Raw genomic sequence first — 25,657 nt, forward strand, 5'->3', positions numbered from 1 at the left:
ATGCACCATGTCACAAAGCTCAGATCATCTCCACCTGCTTTCTAGAACATGACGATGAGTTCACTGGACTCCAACGGCCTCCACAGCCACCAGATCTCAGTCCAGTAGAGCAGCTTTGGGATGTGGTGGAACGGGAGATTCTCATCATGGATCTGCAGCAAATGTGTGATGCTGTCATGTCAACATGGAGCAAAACCTCTGTGGAAGGTTTCCACCACCTTGATAAATCTATCACAACAAGAATTAAATAGGTTCTAGAGGAAAAGGAGGGTCCAAGCTGGTACCAGAAGGTGGACCTGATGAGTTGGACACTGAGTGTATATCAGCAACAGAAGCAGTTGCTTAGGTTTAAAAAAAGGTACAAAAAGTGTAAATATCTTTTTTCTTTTTTTCCCCAAGATAATACGAAAGAAAATAAAAAACATGCTGGGAATCAGTGTGTTAGATGTCAGCTGAACAGCTGATCCTCTGCTGTTAAACTTCTCATGACGTACAGGCCCATCTCACATCAATGCTTGATACCGCAAACATTAAGGGGAACAAACCTTTGGTCTTATTTTGTAAAGTGTTTGTAAAGTGCTTTATAAATAAAGCTGGCTTGGCTTGAAATGACTGTAAGGCGCATAACAGGTAACACAAAGAATCTGGCTGTAACAGCATGTAACACCAAGCAGAGCTCGGCCTAGCAGGTCGGGACCAGTCCAGACTTCGGTGGGAGGGACCAGTCCAGACTTCGGTGGGTCAGAGCTCTATTAGCAGGATGTGATTAGAAAGTCTTGGTTGATCAACTGGAATGAAAGCAGAAGCTCTCATCAGCTTTGTAAGCTGACAAGCTACAAGCTGTTGAATTTGGAGAGCGACCTGTCTCAGTGTAATGTGTTCTGTCAGTGATGTCAAGCAGCGAACTGAAGAGCCGCATTTTAAACGCCACGAGGAGTTCTGGCTTCTTCAGAAGTAAAGCTGGGGTTTAATGCTCTTATTTGCATGACATCAAAGTGGCAGTCCAGGCTAAATGTGACAGATGAAACGAGAAACAAGCTGTTGCGCTCAGCCGGTGACTTCAGGCTGCATCCTGATGTGCAGGCACAACTATCACATCAGACACGCTGCGTTCACAAGCATATCATCGCAGAGATCCTGTACAGTGGAGCAGAGGATGCAGACTTCTAAAATCACTCACAAAGACGTCTTCCAGCCTGGTTTAGAGGCTTTAACACTCCTGATCATTTCCACTCACCTGGGATACTAGAAAAATGAATGTTTATCGTTATCTAAAAAAACTGGTAAATGAGGATTTAGAGTTTTGGTTCTTTTAAGGATTAAAGATGCATTCAGTCAGGATTTATTTCTCTACAGGAGCTCCTTTCAAACCATGTACAGATCCAGTTCCTCAAAACCACGAAGTAAAATGCCCACGTGGTAAACGTTTGTTTATCAAGTCAACGACTTCTGCATGTTGCATCAAGGCTCATAAAACCACATACATGTGCAAGTTTGTGCATGTAAAATTGAAGCAGCGCACCTTAGTCTTTTTTATCTGTGCAGATAAGGAAAAAGCCGGTACACACACACACACACACACACATATATATATGTGTGTGTGTGTGTGTGTGTGTGTGTGTTAGCCAGAGCTTGAATCTACCTGCTCTCAGGTGTAATGTCCCACCCATCATCTCACACACACACACACACACCACAGAGTGAAGGGAAGGGGAATGAATACACTCCTTGTGGTGGTGTGTGTGAGCTTCTGAGGTTTCTTCTTCTACTGCCAACACTCAGCTGTGCCCAACATGTGTCATGAGCGTGGGTATGATTATGTACGGAGGAGTGTGAGTGCTGTAACACGCCGCGGCGGCCTGCTAGCAGCAGAGCTGTTTGTGTTTCTGACCACATCCTGCTTTTCATACCTGCTGCAAACAGAGAACCTTTTTTACACCGTAAGTCCGTCACCTGTTTCTATTCATCCTGTACAACCTGCTGCCAGATGCCATCAGATCCAGGAAGCCCTGCTTTCATTTTAACCACTACAAGCCTGTTTTTTATTTATTTATATATATATATTTTTTTTTTGCGATTATTGCTCCGCTTTTCTGTTTATTGTCTATGTAAAACTGCATGTAGCAGCTGGAGCTTTTAATCCCGGTATAAACCAGTCTGTAACAGCTTTTAATCCCAGTATAAACCAGTCTGTAGCAGTTTTTAATCTCAGTATAAACCAGTCTGTAGCAGCCTTTAATCCCAGTATAAACCAGTGTGTAGCAGCTTTTAATCCCAGTATAAACCAGTCTGTAGCAGCTTTTAATCCCAGTATAAACCAGTCTGTAGCAGCTTTTAATCCCAGTATAAACCAGTCTGTAGCAGCCTTTAATCCCAGTATAAACCAGTCTTTAGCAGCTTTTAATCCCAGTATAAACCAGTGTGTAGCAGCTTTTAATCCCAGTATAAACCAGTCTGTAGCAGCTTTTATTCCCAGTATAAACCGGTCTGTAGCAGCTTTTATTCCCAGTATAAACCAGTGTGTAGCAGCTTTTAATCCCAGTATAAACCAGTCTGTAGCAGCCTTTAATCCCAGTATAAACCAGTCTTTAGCAGCTTTTAATCCCAGTATAAACCAGTCTGTAGCAGCTTTTATTCCCAGTATAAACCGGTCTTTAGCAGCTTTTATTCCCAGTATAAACCAGTGTGTAGCAGCTTTTAATCCCAGTATAAACCAGTCTGTAGCAGCCTTTAATCCCAGTATAAACCAGTCTTTAGCAGCTTTTAATCCCAGTATAAACCAGTCTGTAGCAGCTTTTAATCCCAGTATAAACCAGTCTGTAGCAGCTTTTATTCCCAGTATAAACCAGTCTGTAGCAGCTTTTAATCCCAGTATAAACCAGTCTGTAGCAGCTTTTAATCCCAGTATAAACCAGTCTGTAACAGCTTTTAATCCCAGTATAAACCAGTCTGTAGCAGCTTTTAATCTCAGTATAAACCAGTCTGTAGCAGCTTTTAATCCCAGTATAAACCAGTCTGTAGCAGCTTTTAATCCCAGTATAAACCAGTGTGTAGCAGCTTTTAATCCCAGTATAAACCAGTCTGTAGCAGCTTTTAATCCCAGTATAAACCAGTCTGTAGCAGCTTTTAATCCCAGTATAAACCAGTCTGTAGCAGCGTTTAATCCCAGTATAAACCAGTCTGTAGCAGCTTTTATTCCCAGTATAAACCAGTGTGTAGCAGCTTTTAATCCCAGTATAAACCAGTCTGTAGCAGCTTTTAATCCCAGTATAAACCAGTCTGTAACAGCTTTTAATCCCAGTATAAACCAGTCTGTAGCAGCTTTTAATCTCAGTATAAACCAGTCTGTAGCAGCTTTTAATCTCAGTATAAACCAGTCTGTAGCAGCTTTTAATCCCAGTATAAACCAGTGTGTAGCAGCTTTTAATCCCAGTATAAACCAGTCTGTAGCAGCTTTTAATCCCAGTATAAACCAGTCTGTAGCAGCTTTTAATCCCAGTATAAACCAGTCTGTAGCAGCGTTTAATCCCAGTATAAACCAGTCTGTAGCAGCTTTTATTCCCAGTATAAACCAGTCTGTAGCAGCTTTTAATCCCAGTATAAACCAGTCTGTAGCAGCTTTTAATCCCAGTATAAACCAGTCTGTAACAGCTTTTAATCCCAGTATAAACCAGTCTGTAGCAGCTTTTAATCTCAGTATAAACCAGTCTGTAGCAGCTTTTAATCCCAGCATAAACCAGTGTGTAGCAGCTTTTAATCCCAGTATAAACCAGTCTGTAGCAGCTTTTAATCCCAGTATAAACCAGTCTGTAGCAGCTTTTAATCCCAGTATAAACCAGTCTGTAGCAGCGTTTAATCCCAGTATAAACCAGTCTGTAGCTGCTTTTAATCCCAGTATAAACCAGTCTGTAGCAGCTTTAAATCCCAGTATAAACCAGTCTGTAGCAGCTTTTAATCCCAGTATAAACCAGTCTGTAGCAGCTTTTAATCTCAGTATAAACCAGTCTGTAACAGCTTTTAATCCCAGTAAAAACCAGTCTGTAGCAGCTTTTAATCCCAGTATAAACCAGTGTGTAGCATCTTTAAATCCCAGTATAAACCAGTCTGTAGCAGCTTTTAATCCCAGTATAAACCAGTCTGTAGCAGCTTTTAATCCCAGTATAAACCAGTCTGTAGCAGCTTTTAATCCCAGTATAAACCAGTCTGTAGCAGCTTTTAATCCCAGTATAAACCAGTGTGTAACAGCCTTTTAACCCCAGTATAAACCAGTCTGTAGCAGCCTTTAATCCCAGTGTAAACCAGTGTGTAGCAGCTTTTAATCCCAGTATAAACCAGTCTGTAGCAGCTTTTAATCCCAGTATAAACCAGTGTGTAACAGCCTTTTAATCCCAGTATAAACCAGTCTGTAGCAGCTTTTAATCCCAGTATAAACCAGTCTGTAGCAGCTTTTAATTCCAGTATAAACCAGTCTGTAGCAGCTTTTAATCCGAGTATTAACCAGTCTGTAGCAGCTTTTAATCCCAGTATAAACCAGTCTGTAGCAGCTTTTAATCCCAGTATAAACCAGTCTGTAGCAGCTTTTAATCCCAGTATAAACCAGTCTGTAACAGCTTTTAATCCCAGTATAAACCAGTCTGTAGCAGCTTTTAATCCCAGTATAAACCAGTCTGTAGCAGCTTTTAATCCCAGTATAAACCAGTCTGTAGCAGCTTTTAATCCCAGTATAAACCAGTCTGTAGCAGCTTTTAATCCCAGTATAAACCAGTCTGTAGCAGCTTTTAATCCCAGTATAAACCAGTCTGTAGCAGCTTTTAATCCCAGTATAAACCAGTCTTTAACAGCTTTTAATCCCAGTATAAACCAGTCTGTAGCAGCTTTTAATCCCAGTTTAAACCAGTCTGTAGCAACTTTTAATCCCAGTATAAACCAGTCTGTAGCAGCTTTTAATCCCAGTATAACCCAGTGTGTAGCAGCTTTTAATCCCAGTATAAACCAGTCTGTAGCAGCTTTTAATCCCAGTATAAACCAGTCTGTAACAGCCTTTTAATCCCAGTATAAACCAGTCTGTAGCATCATTTAATCTCAGTATAAACCAGTCTGTAGCAGCTTTTAATCCCAGTATAAACCAGTCTGTAGCAGCTTTTAATCCCAGTATAAACCAGTCTGTAACAGCCTTTTAATCCCAGTATAAACCAGTCTGTAGCATCTTTTAATCTCAGTATAAACCAGTCTGTAACAGCCTTTTAATCCCAGTATAAACCAGTCTGTAGCATCTTTTAATCCCAGTATAAACCAGTCTGTAGCAGCTTTTAATCCCAGTATAAACCAGTCTGTAGCAGCTTTTAATCTCAGTATAAACCAGTCTGTAACAGCCTTTTAATCCCAGTATAAACCAGTCTGTAGCATCTTTTAATCCCAGTATAAACCAGTCTGTAGCAGCTTTTAATCCCAGTATAAACCAGTCTGTAACAGCTTTTATTCCCAGTATAAACCAGTGTGTAACAGCTTTTAATCCCAGTATAAACCAGTGTGTAGCAGCTTTTAATCCCAGTATAAACCAGTGTGTAACAGCTTTTAATCCCACTATAAACCAGTCTGTAGCAGCTTTTAATCCCAGTATAAACCAGTCTGTAGCAGCTTTTAATCTCAGTATAAACCAGTCTGTAACAGCCTTTTAATCCCAGTATAAACCAGTCTGTAGCATCTTTTAATCCCAGTATAAACCAGTCTGTAGCAGCTTTTAATCCCAGTATAAACCAGTCTGTAACAGCTTTTAATCCCAGTATAAACCAGTCTGTAACAGCCTTTTAATCCCAGTATAAACCAGTCTGTAGCATCTTTTAATCCCAGTATAAACCAGTCTGTAACAGCTTTTAATCCCAGTATAAACCAGTGTGTAGCAGCTTTTAATCCCAGTATAAACCAGTCTGTAGCAGCTTTTAATCCCAGTATAAACCAGTCTGTAACAGCTTTTAATCCCAGTATAAACCAGTCTGTAACAGCCTTTTAATCCCAGTATAAACCAGTCTGTAGCATCTTTTAATCCCAGTATAAACCAGTCTGTAACAGCCTTTTAATCCCAGTATAAACCAGTCTGTAGCATCTTTTAATCCCAGTATAAACCAGTCTGTAGCAGCTTTTAATCCCAGTATAAACCAGTGTGTAGCAGCTTTTAATCCCAGTATAAACCAGTCTGTAGCAACTTTTAATCCCAGTATAAACCAGTCTGTAGCAGCTTTTAATCCCAGTATAAACCAGTCTGTAGCAGCTTTTAATCCCAGTATAAACCAGTCTGTAGCATCTTTTAATCTCAGTATAAACCAGTCTGTAGCAGCTTTTAATCCCAGTATAAACCAGTGTGTAGCAGCTTTTAATCCCAGTATAAACCAGTCTGTAGCAGCTTTTAATCCCAGTATAAACCAGTCTGTAGCAGCTTTTAATCCCAGTATAAACCAGTCTGTAACAGCTTTTAATCCCAGTATAAACCAGTCTGTAGCATCTTTTAATCTCAGTATAAACCAGTCTGTAACAGCCTTTTAATCCCAGTATAAACCAGTCTGTAGCATCTTTTAATCCCAGTATAGACCAGTCTGTAGCAGCTTTTAATCCTAGTATAAACCAGTCTGTAACAGCCTTTTAACCCCAGTATAAACCAGTCTGTAGCATCTTTTAATCCCAGTATAAACCAGTCTGTAGCAGCTTTTAATCCCAGTATAAAACAGTCTGTAACAGCTTTTAATCCCAGTATAAACCAGTGTGTAACAGCTTTTAATCCCAGTATAAACCAGTCTGTAGCATCTTTTAATCTCAGTATAAACCAGTCTGTAACAGCCTTTTAATCCCAGTATAAACCAGTCTGTAGCATCTTTTAATCCCAGTATAAACCAGTCTGTAGCAGCTTTTAATCCCAGTATAAACCAGTCTGTAGCAGCTTTTAATCTCAGTATAAACCAGTCTGTAACAGCCTTTTAATCCCAGTATAAACCAGTCTGTAGCATCTTTTAATCCCAGTATAAACCAGTCTGTAGCAGCTTTTAATCCCAGTATAAACCAGTCTGTAACAGCTTTTAATCCCAGTATAAACCAGTCTGTAACAGCTTTTAATCCCAGTATAAACCAGTGTGTAGCAGCTTTTAATCCCAGTATAAACCAGTCTGTAGCAGCTTTAAATCCCAGTATAAACCAGTCTGTAGCAGCTTTTAATCCCAGTATAAACCAGTCTGTAGCAGCTTTTAATCTCAGTATAAACCAGTCTGTAACAGCTTTTAATCCCAGTATAAACCAGTCTGTAGCAGCTTTTAATCCCAGTATAAACCAGTGTGTAGCATCTTTAAATCCCAGTATAAACCAGTCTGTAGCAGCTTTTAATCCCAGTATAAACCAGTCTGTAACAGCTTTTATTCCCAGTATAAACCAGTGTGTAACAGCTTTTAATCCCAGTATAAACCAGTGTGTAGCAGCTTTTAATCCCAGTATAAACCAGTGTGTAACAGCTTTTAATCCCACTATAAACCAGTCTGTAGCAGCTTTTAATCCCAGTATAAACCAGTCTGTAGCAGCTTTTAATCTCAGTATAAACCAGTCTGTAACAGCCTTTTAATCCCAGTATAAACCAGTCTGTAGCATCTTTTAATCCCAGTATAAACCAGTCTGTAGCAGCTTTTAATCCCAGTATAAACCAGTCTGTAACAGCTTTTAATCCCAGTATAAACCAGTCTGTAACAGCCTTTTAATCCCAGTATAAACCAGTCTGTAGCATCTTTTAATCCCAGTATAAACCAGTCTGTAACAGCTTTTAATCCCAGTATAAACCAGTGTGTAGCAGCTTTTAATCCCAGTATAAACCAGTCTGTAGCAGCTTTTAATCCCAGTATAAACCAGTCTGTAACAGCTTTTAATCCCAGTATAAACCAGTCTGTAACAGCCTTTTAATCCCAGTATAAACCAGTCTGTAGCATCTTTTAATCCCAGTATAAACCAGTCTGTAACAGCCTTTTAATCCCAGTATAAACCAGTCTGTAGCATCTTTTAATCCCAGTATAAACCAGTCTGTAGCAGCTTTTAATCCCAGTATAAACCAGTGTGTAGCAGCTTTTAATCCCAGTATAAACCAGTCTGTAGCAACTTTTAATCCCAGTATAAACCAGTCTGTAGCAGCTTTTAATCCCAGTATAAACCAGTCTGTAGCAGCTTTTAATCCCAGTATAAACCAGTCTGTAGCATCTTTTAATCTCAGTATAAACCAGTCTGTAGCAGCTTTTAATCCCAGTATAAACCAGTGTGTAGCAGCTTTTAATCCCAGTATAAACCAGTCTGTAGCAGCTTTTAATCCCAGTATAAACCAGTCTGTAGCAGCTTTTAATCCCAGTATAAACCAGTCTGTAACAGCTTTTAATCCCAGTATAAACCAGTCTGTAGCATCTTTTAATCTCAGTATAAACCAGTCTGTAACAGCCTTTTAATCCCAGTATAAACCAGTCTGTAGCATCTTTTAATCCCAGTATAGACCAGTCTGTAGCAGCTTTTAATCCTAGTATAAACCAGTCTGTAACAGCCTTTTAACCCCAGTATAAACCAGTCTGTAGCATCTTTTAATCCCAGTATAAACCAGTCTGTAGCAGCTTTTAATCCCAGTATAAAACAGTCTGTAACAGCTTTTAATCCCAGTATAAACCAGTGTGTAACAGCTTTTAATCCCAGTATAAACCAGTCTGTAGCATCTTTTAATCTCAGTATAAACCAGTCTGTAACAGCCTTTTAATCCCAGTATAAACCAGTCTGTAGCATCTTTTAATCCCAGTATAAACCAGTCTGTAGCAGCTTTTAATCCCAGTATAAACCAGTCTGTAGCAGCTTTTAATCTCAGTATAAACCAGTCTGTAACAGCCTTTTAATCCCAGTATAAACCAGTCTGTAGCATCTTTTAATCCCAGTATAAACCAGTCTGTAGCAGCTTTTAATCCCAGTATAAACCAGTCTGTAACAGCTTTTAATCCCAGTATAAACCAGTCTGTAACAGCTTTTAATCCCAGTATAAACCAGTGTGTAGCAGCTTTTAATCCCAGTATAAACCAGTCTGTAGCAGCTGTCAGACTGGGAGGTAAATGATGTAAAATGAATGTATGAATAGATGTAGCAGCATAAAGGTCGACCAGAAGAAGAAAGCAGAATTTATTACTAACAGAACTTTGTAGAAATAACACACAGATCAACAGTGACCAAACCTTTTCTCATCTCATCGTTCTCTCAAGTCTTGGCTTTCAGGAGAAAAAATATTGTTACTGAAACAAACACACAACAGAAACTATTTCCATGTTTCCACTTTTTCCTCATTTCCAGTTATTCCTGCTACTATTTACCTGCTATCCTCACTAAACCAACTCCAGCTCAGCTGCTTGGTGGCGCCACCGTGCATCAGAAACGTCTTCTTGGCTTTATTCCAGCCATAGAGGAGCATTATTTTTCTTCTTTTCACACACACATAGAACTTTCTGCTCACTGGTTGATCTTTGGCTGCTCCTGATTGGACGTTACCGTCAATCTAAGCTCTCTGATTGGTGGAAAGTCTGACAGGAAGTGGCTTCATCATCATGTCCAGGTCTAAATAGAGGTCTCTTAGCAACATAGTAGTGATGGTGATGTTTTTATGGTGAAATGTGATAAATAATGCTGTTATCATGGATCATTGTGGATTTACCAGATAGAGTCTCTGAATAAAACTACATTTAGTGGCTGGATTGTAAACCTCCTGGACGGGATAGAAATGCCTGGAAAACGTCCGTAGATCATCTAAAGGGTAAAAGATCCATCACATTTACCCCACAGAGCTACACACCACCGCTCCTGAGACACTGCTGATGGTAGAGGTGATGGACCTCAGGGTGCCGGAGATCAGTGAGGATTTAAGGGTTAGAAGAAGAAAAACCTCCTCTGTTCTGTGAAGCTACAACCACCATAAAACATTCCTCCAGCTGTCCCTCATGTGTTTTTTTGCTGAATGAAAGTGCCTTACTGACTTTTCAATCATTCTGATTCATTTTAATAATTAGTTTTCTTTTTCTTAGTGTGATGTTTGTTTAACCTCTGAGGCTGATTTATTAATATATATAAAACAAGTAAAATTATTTAATTCATTAATTCCCAACAGTTTTGGACTGACGGGAGTAAATCTCCGAAAGAATAAGTCAAAGGAGGAATAAAATAAAAATAAAAAGAAGAATTGTCTGCAAGGTGGTTGTTTGTCCAGCTGGCAGCAGCCGGGATAGACCCAGCCCCACCACCACCACCACCTGAATGGCTGGTGCAAAACACAGACCAGTTCTTCTGCAAAACTCAGACTAAGGTGAAGGTTCACCTTTGACAATGACAATGATCATAAACATGGTGTTTGGGTCAAAGTAAAGACCTCAGTCTAATGGAGAATCTGTGGTCTGAACCCAAACCACTGACGCTGTCTTGAGGAATGGAAGGAAATCCCAGAAACTTCTAGAGACATAAAGAGACCTGCAGCTGTTTCATGAAAGATTCATTCATTCATTTCTTCTTCAGTTAAAAACATTTAGCGTATTGAAAGCAGCGGGTTGGCTGTGTTCATGTTCAAGATTTAACTGCAGGCTGTGATGAGGAGGAGGAAGACCAACACGTACTAATAAACACGTGAATGTACTGACACGCGTGTTAACATGGGGCCTCCTGAACATGTGCTCAGAAGTTAAGGGGCTTTGCACGAGTCACCGCCTGTTGCTAAGAGACAAATGGTTTGAAAAGATGAGGAACAGGAAGCCATGCTGTGACAGTGTTGTAGCTGAAAGCTGTGATGGGAGACAGATGTGATGGTGGCTGGTGGTGAAACGGTTGGATGAAAAGGTGGAGACAGGCAAAGCTACATTAATGTGATGATGTGAAATGTAGCAGCAAATATGCTGGTTTGATGTTGTTTTGCCTTCATCCAACATCACAAAGGTCAATTTCCAACAGCTTGTTGAATATATGACAACAAGAATTAACCCTTTAAAGCCTGACCCGAGAAAAAAATGGGTAGAAAATAAAATATAATTTAATCTGAAGTCTTTATTCGGTCCTTAAAATGTAGAAAAAAAAAAAAAAAAGTTTGTATATTTACTGTTTATTATCGTGATGTCAAAATAACTGTAGTACAAAAGGTATCCACAAGATCCACAAGAAAGTATCAGATTGTATTTAACAGAGATTTGAGACACTATATATTACTATATATATATATATTACTATAAAGTGATGCAAAAGAGCTCAGAAACTTTATATATCAAATCGGATAAATATGGCATAGAAAGCAAAAGGGAGTCCAACCCGGTACTAGAGAGGTGTACCTGATAAAGTGGCCGGATGCATGGGGAATCAGCATATTTCATGCAGGTATAAATCAAAGCCGCCTGTTTAATCTCATGTTTCATCGTGCAAAACTGTTATCATTATATTACACTGCTCTATTTTTTTATCATACGTCATTTATACCAGTTGGGAATTTCCTTCTATGCTGTTAACCCATCCTGGTTATATTGGGAGCAGCGTTCTGCCAGGCCAGCAACCAGCAACAGCTGGAGTTTAACCCTTTAACGCCACGTGTATCATATCTGATGCAGTTTCTGAGACCTTTTGCATCACTTTATGGTAAAAACTTTGCTCAAAACTCTGTTGAACACAATCTGATACTTGTCTTCTGCCTCCTGGTGGATACTTTTTGCATTACAATCATTTTAACATAACACACACTAATAAACAGAAAATATACAATAATTATTTCTGCTTTTAAAAACTTTGTTGAACAGCCAAATTATGACTTCAAGTAAAAAAAAAACTAAAAATAAAAAAATTCTGGCCTTGCTCAGAGGCCCACAGTGGTTCGGCCCCATAGCCAGTCTGGGAACTTGAACCTGTGTCCTCCAGCCTCCGGTCCCCCTCTCTAACTATAGGCCACCACTCCCCAAATTGAGATTTATCATCAGATTGATTTCAATGAATTTACTGCAAGTAGTCCCACTAAATTTAGTCTGAGTGAAACTAAACTTTTAGAATATGTGTAAACATGTTAGTCCACTGGAAAAAGTAGTAAATCATTTTTTTTTTCTTTATTTAACCAGGAAGTCCCATTGAGATTAAAAGCCTCTTTTGTAAGGGAGTCCTGGTTTAAGAGGCAGCAAAGAGTATCACTTACAACCAAAGTAACAATTACAACAATTAACAGTTAAAATCCCTGAGAGCTGTGCCAACACGTCGCCCCTGCATGTTAAGATTAAACTGGAACTGGCCTGTGGAGGTTCCTGCCATCGGGTTTGGACCTAGAAGTCAGTATCAACATAAAATTACCTCAAGGTATGCATCTTAAAGTAAAAAGATTAAAGCATGTGCACATCTGTAAAGATGTCTAATTCGCTGCTCCGAGAACATGGTGCTGGGTTGCCACCAGCTAAACTGTCATGTTGTTTTTACCCGTAATAAATCATCTGAAAACATGGACATTCTTCTCTCAACCTGTTGCTTGTGTAGTCGCTGTACGAGCCTCTGCAGGCTCCAGCTGACTGTGCTGAACAGCAGGCAGTCAAACAGCGTGGCACACCGGATGTTACCGCGCTCATCTGTGACGCCTTCACTGCCTTGCTTGGGTGACAAGCTTACAGGTCAGTCCACAGTTTTGGAGTAGTTGCAGAGTAAAACAGCCTTTCTGTTCAAAGCTGAGAAACTGAGACGTTACCGCCTCCAGTGTAAAATCCAAACTCTGCTTCTCGGATGCTTCTGTGTCTCTCAGGCCAGCAGGTTCCTTCATTTTCATAGCAACTCAACACTATTACCATACTGTAATTAGAGGTCAACAGGCTCGCTGACATCAGTGCTCCCTCTGAAGGATAATGAGGAAAAATACACCTGATTGTCTAAAACATCTTTCTATAAAAGTCCTGATGCACTTACAGAATGTAAATTTCTGCTTCTCCATGTTATATGTTTAGAGTCCAATAAAATGTGCCAGCTTTAGTTAGTATTGAGTAGATGTGTCTCAGTGTGACTTGTAATTATCATCTGCTTGGGGTTTACAGCATTTCTCTGGCTGTCAACTTGTTTTTGTAGAACAAACTGAGGCTGAAAACAGCTTTCACCTGCTAGCATGAATCTGTCTGCCAGCGTGATGTGCTCTGCAGCTGTTGGGGAATGGAAATAAAATTGACTGGTCTGTCACGTTTATAAAAGGAAGTGCATAAAAGGAAAAAACTGTTTTCCTCACTTGTGGAATCGTCCTGCTCTGTCCTCATTGTCAGCGTAAATGAACATTTTTAAGGCGTAGTTTTCGATGTGGGCGTTGCCGACCACCTCCTGACTGATGGACTCATTGTCACTCAGCTCCTTCTTCATCTGCAAAACAAATAATATTCAGTTACAAACAGGTTATGCGAGCATGGCTGCCAAAACTCTGCCACATGACCACCACATGTGGCCCACAAGTAATTGCCATAAAGAAGGCTTCTTGTATCAGAACCGCTTCTGGCCCAGAAAATACTTCGTAATCCACGATCAGGCTGGCAACTGACATGTGGACCCCACAACACTTGCCAGTGAGTAATAAGTGCCTAAAGCAGCCTGGATTCAGCCCAAACATGTCTAAATATCTATAAATAAATTGATATCAAATTGTATTGATTTAATCAAATCAGGCTGAATCGAAAGGAACCGATTCAGGAAATTAGTGGCGATACCGAGCCCTGAACAGGAAGTTAGCAGCCTAACAGCTTCCTGTCAATGCTGTCCTCCAGCTCAGAAAAAGAAAAGGACCAGTCAGTGGTAACGCATTATCGGTGAAATGAATCCAGACCCTCCCGAACTTAAGTTCAGTGCAAGAAAAAAAAAGAAAAACCATCCCTGTCACGTTGAAAATTTCACCTCAAGGGAACCCGTCCTGGCCTCAGTCAGCGTCATCTAGTGTGACGCTCGATTCATGCCACCATCTACTTTAAACACCGTGCTCTCCGTCTCCATTACAGCATCCAGCAGGGATTCAGGTTTCTTGTAAAAGCAGTAAAGAAAACACTTTGGTAGGTGGACCCTAACTGGCCTGAATAGATACACTGTTCATGGACTAAATCATTGTGTGGTGCAGCAGCAGAGGAATCTAAAACCAGTGAGAGGACGGCGGGAGGACAACTGGCCGGGGAATATAAAGAATCTGGGATCAAAGGAATTCTGCATCTGCATCATATTTAAAGAAGGGGAACATGACTAAGCAAAAGCTCATATGCACCAAACTAATGTCTGGAAGTGTCTAAATTTATTGCTACTATATAATTTGAGTTATTTTTTATTATGGTGGGATTACTGTTAAAATGCTTCTCATTGCCTTGTTGGGTGAAACTAACAAACATTTCCACACTGTTTTCCACCATTTAATATTTATAAAATGATGTAAAAACAAAGTAAATGCCGGAAAAGAAATCCGGAAAATGCAACAGCAAAAAGAAAAAGGCTGGAATAAAAGAAAAAAATTAAATTTTAAACAAATAATAGTTAAAGCAAATAGATAAAAAATGAATCTGCTCATTTTTTTAAAATTCACTCATATTTTTGTAAGTATTTTTATATGATTTATGTCTGTGTGGCGTTTGCATGTTCTTCCTGTGTATGCGTGTGATTAACATGACAACGCTATTATTTCTATCACTGTTTTTTTTTTCAGAAAACTTTTTTTTTTTCTTTTTTGTGATTGTTTTTTTGTAAAATAAGAAAACAACCAATCATTGCTGCTTCCTTTTCGGCCGCCTTTTTTGTTTACACTGAAGTCTCGCTTGACTACTCGAGATGTGGAATATTAAACGTGAAGAACCTGAGACTCTGCTGAAGATGGTTAATGTGGGAAGTTCTCTGCAGTGCCACACACTCTAAGATCAGAAGAGAGAAATCTTGTGTGACCCGTCTGTAGTTATCATCAAATGTGTGGTCCTGTAATGAGTGCCAGCGTTAGGCAAACAGGTCGTAGCCCATAAGAAGGGTCAGATCATCGGCATCAAGCAGAGAAACATCTAAGGAGAAGCAGAAACTACTAGAACTGGGTTAAAAACTGTCCAACCATTATTAAAACCTGGAAGGATGTTGGGGAACCATCATCTTCCAGGAAGAATGTGGTCAGAAAAACATCCTGAAAGATGGTGATCAGTGATCAATTAAACGTTTGGTGGAATCAGACTGGACTCTGGAGCGATGGAAGAAGGTCATGTGGTCTGAAGAGTCCAGCTTTACCCTGTTCCAGAGTGATGGAGCATCAGGGTAAGAAGAGAGGCAGATGAAGGAATGCAGCCATCATGTCTACTGCTACTGTACAAGCCTGTGGGGTCAGTCTAGGACCTGGGGTTGCTGCAGTTGGTCAGGTCTACGTTCAGGTCTAGGTTCAACAACATTATGTGTCCAAAGAATGAGGTCAGTAGACACCTGAATATACTGAAGGAGCAGGTTATTCCATCCTCCCTGATGGAATGGAAATATTCCAAGATAACAATGCCTCACCTGTTGGTACGGCTTCTTTTCTCTTGAAAATAGGAACAGATTTCAGGGGGTTGTAGTTGTAGTGGTGAAGTGTGGGAAAGGTGCAGGGATCAACCTGAATGACCTCTGATTCATACTACAGTCCTAAGTAAGACCCGATCAGTCCTTGCAGATCAAAGCCACCCCTTGGCTCATGAGTTCCTACTCCATCCTGCCAAAATGCAGGACAAACAGGGACAAACCATGTCCCTGCAGCCATCGCCCTGTCAAACAAGTTGAACAAGTAGCTCTAATTTCTGTTTTTTTTTATCTGTTTATCAAAGACTTTTTTGATAAACAGATATGAAAAAAGACTTTTGTTTGTGTGATTCTGCACTGACTGACTGTTTTTACCGCTTGCTGAACAGCAAATTCGCCTCAAGGGATAATAAAGATTCCTTGAACCTTGAAGAAGGTTTCATGGGGCTCAGATTGTGAAAGAGTGGTTCAGGGAACAGGAGACATGATTTCACACATGGATCAGCCACCACAGAGTCCAGACCTGAACCCCATGGAGAATCTTTGGGATGTGCTGGAGAAGGCTTTGTGCAGTGGCCGGACTCTCCGTCATCAACATGCTGCTGGAATCAAAGCTTTTTTGGACTGGAAGTGTATTTATGGTAATTTTATCTTAGTGCCCCCTGCTGGAGTAACCTGGCGTTACAAGTGTCAGGGCAAACAAATGCAGCCTGAACCATCTAAAAGACGATGTTTAACATCTGGATGTGACTACAGGGGTTGGCCTGCATGACATTACATTATGGTGAAAGGTTGAAGCCGACATTTCATCGAGAGCTCTGGAAGTTGTGTCCATGTGTGTCTTTGTATAGAATTGCTGTATATGTCTTTAATGAGTTGTTAGATTTTTGATCTTTAGTTCAGGTTTTCAATAAGTGATGAATTTTCCGACTGCTTGCAGATGTTTCAGAGCTGGATGATGAAGCAGCAGAAGCTGAAAGAAAACTGCAGGGACTCTTTATTCCAGAACTTTCTTGTGTAAAAACATAAAGAAGAATTGTTTAAAATGTGACTGGCTGGAAAAGAGCAGCAGACAAACCTCCACGCTGCAGCATCTGACTGGTTGCTGGTAGACTGTTCCACCCTGCTTCATCTGAAGCTGATTCTTCAGTAAATGATTTTCCTCCTTCCCAGTGAGAGCAAACCCTCAGAGATTTGAGCCGGTTTGACTTTGGAAAATGGAATTAATGAGTCCACCGTGCATCAGATGAAGGAGCCAGGTCATCAGGGAGAGGGCTGCTTTGGTTTGTTGACTCATTTGCTCTGTAATGAGTCACAGCCTCAGGCTTCTGTTTATCGTGGAGACAAGGGCTCAAAGAAAACCTCAAGGTGTCCCCACGAAGTACACCCAGCATGTAAAACTCTACCGAGGACCAGCGGTTCACGGCCAGACCTGCTCGGTCTCCATCCAGCCAACGACACGACTGAAAGCTAAACTTGATGTATTGATTTGTCTGTTTTAGGAAAACAACCTGTTTAAACTTTGTTTTTTCCTCTATGACATTTTCCTTTAAAATGAAGGACGACCACATATTCATTTATCAGTAGGATGAAAAAAGAAGAGAAAGTGCTCCTGTTTCCAGTTACAGCAGTTTACTGGGAGCATTTTATGCTTCTTAAACCAAGATTTTTCTCTAAATTCTGGTTTCATCATAAACATAAAATGCACTAGAAACACGCTTGTTTTTTATCCTGATTGATTATCGGTGTCTTGATGGTTGGTGTTGAGTCAAAACGATTGATCCATGCTGTGAGAGCGGGTGGGGGAGGAAGCTGCTTTGTTTACGGACTGAATGAATGAAGAGCCTTGACGGCAGTTTAGACTCCTTTGATTGGTAGCTGAGTTATTTTTAACAGCAAAGCATCAATTCAGACCAGTTAAAGGTGCTTTGAATATATTTGGCCAATCAATTTGTATATTTACATTTTATATTTTTGAATCTGTAACTGGACTTTCCATGTTTAAATACTAATATGATGCGAACAGTAGTTTATATGTATTTCCTTCGTTTCTGTTTGAAGGTTTTTCACCTGGTAAAGATATTTCATGACCTGTAAACAACGTAAAAAGTTTCTCTTTAAGACGATGGACTTGGTTCAGAATTCAAACGATGAACCTGAAACGTGAATTAGTGTAATTTTAATCTGTGTGAACTGACCTCTGTTGGCTGTTTTTAAGTGGACTTGTAGACAGATAACAGAAAACCTCCATCAGCTGTGAGACGGACATGAACTGGATGACTTACCGACCTTCCATCTAAGAGCGTTTCAGCGAGTTTACTGAATGTCAGGAAAACACAGATGTATGGATCAAAGCAGCAGATGTGTGTCCTGCTGGGAAACACATCTTGACTCATTAGAAGCTACGAGGATTTTGTAAAACCTGCCTCAGGAGAAAAAAGTGTGTATGTGTGTGTGCGCGCTTTAATTGGTTCTGAGTGATCAATAAAGGCCAAACATTGCTGCAGGAATTTGGGACTCCTCCCCACTCCTCTTTCCAACTCTCTACTTAAAGATAATTGGTTAAATTCCTGGTAGCACACAGGCTCCCTCTAGTGGCAGGCAGGAGAAGTTTCATATCCCACTTACAAGCTAACAGCTTAAGATCTAATTTAAACGACATGATGTAGTAGCTTGAACATTTTAAATTTAATAATGATCATAACATGTTGTTAGCAGCGCTGTGATGGGCGTGTCCAGGGTGTGCCCTGCCTCTTAGCTATTTGCTTCTCGGATTGGCTACCAGCAACCCCTCACTGGAATAAGTAGGAACAGACAAGGACGCTGTTGTTGAAGCACATGTGTGTTTGTATCAGTGAGCAGAGAAAATGTGAATATACTTCATGTTGTGTTGCATGCTGGGATAGGAGCGTCATCTAGTAAAGAATGCTCTCCCATCCGTTTGACACCACTGCTGTGTGGTTAGTTTAGTTTGGTTTGACTAAAAATAGTCACTGAAAGATAAAGATCTCACCTCTGAATGCAAGATGTGAAATTAAAAGATCTGCCTTTATTCTCACTGCACCAATAATTAGGTCACGTTTTAATACTGAAGCTCATGAAAAATGTTTTGATTATTTTATTTTTAAGCTGCTATGGACAGAAATGTTTAACATGCAGTGATAATTCTTGAAAATTAAATTGTGATTTTAGATTGTGACCTTTCAGTTTGAGCATAGAAACATCACCCTGAAGATAGAAATCAGGGACTGTGTAGAAAAGGGGGCCTAAGCCTGCTGTCAGGGGGGCACCGTCCCACACCGGACACCCCTAGAACCGCCCCTGCGACCACATGGACATGTCACATTTTTCAGATATAAGATGAAAGTCGCTGGAGGTAAAACTGAGCCATCTTCTCGTCTTAGTCTGTTCCCAGTCTGTTTATTTCCCTGCTCTCCATCCCAACACCCCACAAAACCTTTAAATGTGGGCGCTGATGACAGACGAGGGAACAGCTTGCTTCACATCAGTATGGGAATAACCAGAGCAGAGGTGTCCACATGATGTCTGAATCATGTTTCATGTTTATTATCTTATTTCTATTTATTGAAAAAGGAAAAAAAATACAGTTAGCCAAGCACAGGCTAACTGGTTTTGTTTTATGACACCTTTTAAGGCATCTGTTAAATTTCTAAGGAGAGGACATCCCAGCAAGTTCAGCCCAAGTTCAGACCCAAGAGCTGCATCTCAAACTCTCCACACGGCTTCGCTTTGGAAAGCTGCACCTGAGCCGATCACAAGGCTTCTGGAACAATGTTCTTTGGACAGACCAGACCAAAGTGGAGATGTTTGTTCAGGAAGCACAAAAGCCCCATAGCAACGGTTGAATTTGATGGTGGGGGGATGAAAACTTGCACTTGCTCTGCAGCTACTGGATCTGGACACCTTGCAGTCATGTAGTGGACCATGAACTCCTCTGGAGTTGGAGTCCATCTGTCCAGCAGCCAAAGCTTGGCTGGAACTGTCTCATGCAACAGGACAATGATCCCAAACACAGCAGCAGATATACAAGAGATGCAGAGTCCAGACCTCAACCTGACTGAACAGCTGTGGTGCAGAAACCAGTGCTGCAAACATCTACGAGCTGAAGTCTGACACACCACAACCAACAGACTCTAAAGCATAAAAATAGAAGCTTCTAAATAAAGCAAGACTGACTGACATGAAAGGATGAAGAGCTGAAATAAATCTAACATGATATGAGAATCCATGTAGTACATATCTATTCAGAAAGAAGAAAGTTTTTCATACATGGCTGCTCCAGTAGTAATATGTGATTCCGCGAGAGAAAAAACATGCTTCAAACTTCACCAGCAGCCTCCTCCTGAGTGTCTGGATCCCCTCATAGAGAACTGATTCTCCACTGAAGTGCATGTAATGAAAGAACTACCTGTACTTTACCACCCCATCTTCCCTGACCCTCCTCCCCTGTGATGGGTGAGGAAGAGAACTTACCGTCTCCAGCTGGTCCATGAGTTTAATCAGGAACTTTCGGCACTCGGGTGTTTTACTGTCCAGCTTCATGCCCGTCTGCATGGAGTAGAGCCGGCCTGCAGGAGAGCACAGACATCAGTAAAGTCCAGTCCTTCACTCAACCCATCACACACAGCCCTCATCAATGTTTCACAGCAGCAACACCTCTGTTCTCCTCTGGACCCGATCTGAGCTGGAACGGTCCTGATCAGAGAGAGGGGAATCTCGCTCAGGACTACAACTCCCACAATCCCTCAGTGATCAATTAAATCCTCCCGCTACATCATCTAAAAGTTGTAAAACTGCTGACCAGAGCCAGAGGACCCAGTTAACTTTCATTTCCAGCTCCTGGACCTCTCAGCATGTCATGTCCAGCACCAGAACAGCCCCACCTGCCGAGTTTCCATCAAGCTGCTCAATATTTCCAAAAACATGGACGCAGTTAACCAGACAGTTTGAGGAAACACCAAGTTCCCAGTCACTGAAGCAGCCAGCAAGCCAGTCAACAAGCCACAAAGACATCCTTTGTGCCAGAACTGAACAACACTCAAACAATGGAGAGTCCTTCTCCCACGTTTGAGCCCTCTGCTGGTCATCAGAGGTCCGTTTGATTCAACCAACAACTTCTTCATTTTCTAGTCCGCTTCTTTCTTCTGATGCACAAAACTTCTGCAGCAGGGTCACTGACAAGCTGCTGAGAAGACCGTTTTATAGATACGTATATTTCAGAGACTGGAAAACACATGCAACAACCATCTGAGTTTCTTTTGAATGACTCTTCTTTATTTATCCAACTTCTCTAACAGAAGAACACAAGCATTTAAAAACTGGTGAGAATCCTCCAGGCTGTAATTTACAGAGACCGTGGGGTGTTTGGCAAAGCTTTCCCCTCTGATGCTGCCATCCTGCCCATCCTGCACATAATTACCATCAGAAAATCTTCCTTTTCCTTTAATATCAGCCAGCACTGTAACATGAAAAGATTCAGATGAAGGACTAGCCAGCAGGAAAAGTAAAGTGCTTCAGAGCTTCTTTCACACTGCAGGTGTTACATAAAACACTTACTGGACAGGGTGTTTCTCCCCAGCTGCAGGAAAACATGAAAACAAAGTAAATGACCAACGTGAACAAACACTCAGCAGATCCTGGATCTCAGTTCCAGCCCTCAGACGTGAGAAGGACCAGGGAAACCTGGTTCCTGCAGGTCTACTCGCCACCGCTGCTGCTCCATCCTCCTTTATGTAAACTGGCATCTAAATGCTACAACAACCTCTGATTATACGAGTGGATAAGGCATAGAAAAACTTAGCAGAGCCTTTAAGTGTCTTTGTCCTTTCATCCGTGAACACCTGAGGCCTACCTGCTGGTCTCAGCCATGAGTAAAGACTTTAACTCTTCCTACTTCCTACATACTGAGTGTCTCATATATTTATTTATTTCATTTAGGAGAGTTAAAGGTCTGAATATCTGCTTCTGAATGTTTGAAGCTTTCTGACGTTTCCATCTCTTTTTGTTTGGGGTTGGTTCTTTTAAAATAAAACAAAAATCACGCTGTAAGGCTGATGCTACACCTTTAAATATTTTTGTCCTGTATTACAGGCTACTGGTACATGTTGAGGCTGTTAATCTGCACATGTTGAGTGTTATTTTTATAAATCTAACAGACTGTAAACAAGTGCAGAAAAACAATATTTTCAATTTTTTTTAAACATTATGGCACAGAGGCTGCCAAGAACAAATAATTATTAACACTGTTGTCTGATCCAAGCTGTTTCAGGCATGTAAAGAATATTGTTTTTGGCTCTGAACCTGGAAATGAGCCTCGTCTGGGTTCTTGTAGCAGCTTCTTTTATCCAGTGAAACTACTCATTTACATTAGAGTACATACAAAAAAAGGACAATATACAAAAGATATAAAAACCCCACGACCGCCCGGCTCAGCTCATGCGTGAGACCTGAAACTAGGGTGGTGAAGCCTCCTGCCTCTCGAACCACCACCGTGTTCACACGCTAAAGCAGCTGCTGAAATGAGGCTCTAAGTCCAGACACATGGTGCTGCTGACCTCCAGTGGCCTGGTCAGATCACTGGTCCACACACTGACTGCACCCCAACCAGAACCAGACCAGCGGCTGCATGCACGCCAAACTGGGCCAAACTTCTTTCTCCTGCCTGGAAGTCTGCCAGTCACCGCAGCAACGTGAACAGAAACTGGGTTTTACTTTCAGGTGAACTCATTTACAACCCAACTCCCAAAAAGTTGGGATGCTGTGAAAAATGGAAATAAGAGCAGAATGCTCAGGTTTATAAAGACGATATAAATATAAATAACTGTAAGAGAAATGAGGAAAAAATCCATCCTATAATAAAGACGTTCATATTATCCTGCGGTGATGTTGCATCCAGGGTTGTATCCCTCTGATTTATGTGTCTAAAAGAAGAATAGTCTCTGTATGTCAGGGCTACGAGCTGAGTGAAGACATGTGGTTTGATGCGTGGGAAGTGACGAGTCTCACATCATGACAGCGTGGACGGTTCCTTTGTCTCAGCGGACAGCTCAGTCTCACCTCACGGAGCAAACAGCTTGAGAAGAACATCCCAGGAAATCTGGCCTTAAAAATGATGATGATGATGATGACAGTCACCATGGAGGAGCTCTAAGACTTCAAAGCATCAGAAGAAGACATGGAGCAGTAAAGGCATTTTTCCACTATTCCAAATTTATTTGATCACATGATGCATTCATGATGCACACACAGGCTGGTTAATCAGAGCTTCAGAGGCAGGACACGGCTGCAGTCCGAACATCTTGTCACTGTGTGATTGATAAATTCAGAGGATAAGCTGAGACCACATCAAGCTAAACTTTCCTACTTTCCCTCAGCAGGCGTCCGCCAGCAGAGAGGACACGTGCTTCTGATCCGGCAGGTTCCTCCATATCTCTGTCTGTGCATCTGCTTTACAGTAGCTGGCCCACGTCACTCAACTGGGTCAGATGCAGACTCCTGCTGCACTGAGGAAGCAGAGCTCTATATTTATCAGCCACCTCAGATACTTCGCCAGGCTCCTGAAGAAGGAAGGGAACTGTAGGAAGCTCCCACTGAGTCTCATATCAGACTTTAAAATAAATCTCTCAGAGCCAGCAGCATCGGAGTGGGTGTGTGTTTGTATTCAGGACTGTACCTCGGTCATGTTCGTTGGTTCCATCAGTGTCTCACCTGTTTCTACCTGATCGCTGCAGCTTATTAGAGCAATTACACAAAAACTCCAGTGTTTTGGACCTTGATTAGTCGGTTTTGATTTTGACATTTTTCTTAGAGAAGAATGAACTATATGGTCGTTTACTCTGATCTGTTTATTCTTCCGAGTGGCCCTGCTCTGGACCACGTAGCCCTGCTCTGGACCACGTAGCCCTGCTCTGGACCCCGTGGCCCTGCTCTGGACCCCGTGGCCCTGCTCTGAACCACGTAGCCCTGCTCTGGACCACGTAGCCCTGCTCTGGACCCCGTAGCCCTGCTCTGGACCCCGTAGCCCTGCTCTGAACCACGTAGCCCTGCTCTGAACCACGTAGCCCTGCTCTGGACCACGTAGCCCTGCTCTGCACCATGTAGCCGTGCGTCTTCGTGATCGCGTAGCCATGCTCTGGATCGTTGCCTCTTCCGGCAACAAACAGACATGTTGATGTCGGTCATTGTTTATTGTAGCCAGTGAGCTGGCTAGCAACCCTGCTCCTCAAAACCCACTATCCTGCAGGTCTGAGATGTCTCCCTGCTGCAACACACTGGATTCAAAATGTACAGTTTGAAAACAGAGTTCAGTTTTTGTGGGTTCCGGAGGGGCGGGACTTTGTTGATGAAGATGATGCAGCACCGTGCAGGTGGCACAATTTTAAAGGATCAAATCTTTTCAGGGTAGATCATATTTCTCAGTGTAAATATTTAAACTAACAACTCATTTAAAAATCTCTGCATGTTTGTGTTTTTGGTGACGTCACGCTGCTTGTCCGGTTCTTCATTCCTGGCGTCTGACGTCTCAGTACAGACTCATGACTGACGGTGATTTTAATCAGATGCACCTTCATATTTCATCTTTTCTATGATCGCTAACTTAGTTTCACCTTTGGGAAGGACCTGGAGAACCATGTGCAACTTAGAACTGCACAAGTGTTGAACATTGAGGAAAAAATTATTACCTTTATCACAAAGTTAAGAATCTATATACCCTTATTAATCTGTCTCTCATGTTTGTAAAGTTTCACATCCATAGAGCCAAATGCTCTCAGTCTAAGCCTTCGTTCAAGTAATTCTTGACAGACTTGGAACCGTACTTTGAATCTCATCAATATGTAACCAATAAGATCTCATCTACTAATATATCTGAAATGGTTTATGAAGGAAATTATATCGTGGAATTAACTACTTTTCTTCTTTTAGTTATCTGTTAATCCGTTTATACTTCGCATCAGAATGTGATTTGTCTCGTGTTATTTACTTTCTGTGTTGATCAATTTTATTTATGAGCTGTTATGATTGATGATTGACTGATATGTACAATCAAATAAAGACACACAAAAAAAAAAAAGTTCACTTCCGGTCCCCTCTGGGGTTATTGATAACCTGGATGGTTTCAAAGTTAACAGAATCATACCAGAACACACCTGTGGTTTGTCAAAGGTTTGACGTTAATAAATTTACTTCAATCCCCAAACTTTCACAGCTACATGAGGCTACGGAAGTATTATCCTGCCCGCACATTTTAAACTCAAGAAGCTTTATTGTTTATCAGTGAGACAACAGATCGATTTGTAGCTACCCTCTAGGTCTGAAACAGCCATCAAGTGTGAAGTATTTCTGTATAAAACATAACAAATTCATTAAAGTTGGAAGCTAAGCTAACGTTATGCCCTGAGGTTGGATGCTAACCGCTAATATTAGCCAGCAATCACACACACACTCACATACACACTTACAATAGTAAGCCACGACTGGGTCCCGTTTTTCGTGTTCCTGCGCGGTCCGCAGGTGGTGCTGGACGGGTCTGAGAGGAGCCGGTAGCGCCATCACCGTATTCCAAGCTCATCAATGGAAGAAATGTTGTTGTTAGTGAAGTGCTCCACTCACTTCCGCGTTCGTAACCAATTGGAACGGCCGTCTACAAGAGTTTGATGACGTCAGTAGCCCCATTCAGGTCGGACCCGGGATAGTCTGAGTCACCACAGAGGCACGCTGCAGCTCTGCGGGGTGTGGTGCCGTTTGTTAACGGCTGGGTGTAGTGTCAAAAAGTGTTCCCTCGCAGAACAAAGATCCCTTTATATATCAGGAAGAGCCTTAATAACCGTTCAAACGAATTATTACGAAATGCACTACAAGGGATTTGTTTTAAAAATAAGTTAAATAAAATAAATCAATGAATCCAAGTCATTTTAGGGCAGAAATAATATTTTATTTTACATGGAAGGAGCCATAATTGTTTTGAAAGTGGAAAATATATTTAAAAAGTGTTAATGTCCCATTTGAGGAATTTCAACAGGTAAATAGACAAGGTGGACAGCCAAAAATAACTGACTGGATTAACATCAAGTTGTTTTACACTGAATACAACCTTTCAGTCACAAGCTCAGAGCTGTAA

The 25,657-nt window shown here is 41.2% G+C and overlaps 1 protein-coding gene across 2 annotated transcripts in view; it reads right to left on the reverse strand.

Moving 5' to 3' along the window:
- The window catches only part of vta1 (vesicle (multivesicular body) trafficking 1), a 60,925-nt gene extending 35,754 nt beyond the window's left edge, over positions 1 to 25,171 (reverse strand). The window contains exons 1-3 of one of the 2 annotated variants that reach the window (XM_041975593.1): positions 24,999 to 25,171; positions 20,014 to 20,108; positions 13,256 to 13,383 (exon numbers count right to left, since the gene is read on the reverse strand). In XM_041975593.1, the coding sequence (XP_041831527.1) occupies positions 13,256 to 13,383; positions 20,014 to 20,108; positions 24,999 to 25,089 (314 nt within the window). In that variant the 5' untranslated portion in view covers positions 25,090 to 25,171. The remainder of the gene's footprint in view (positions 1 to 13,255; positions 13,384 to 20,013; positions 20,109 to 24,998) is intronic. The other variant, XM_041975594.1, reaches the window with a different exon arrangement.
- Between the last annotated feature and the right edge of the window lie 486 nt (positions 25,172 to 25,657).

Source organism: Melanotaenia boesemani, chromosome 22 (genome assembly GCF_017639745.1).
Source record: "Melanotaenia boesemani isolate fMelBoe1 chromosome 22, fMelBoe1.pri, whole genome shotgun sequence".
NCBI lineage: Eukaryota > Metazoa > Chordata > Actinopteri > Atheriniformes > Melanotaeniidae > Melanotaenia > Melanotaenia boesemani.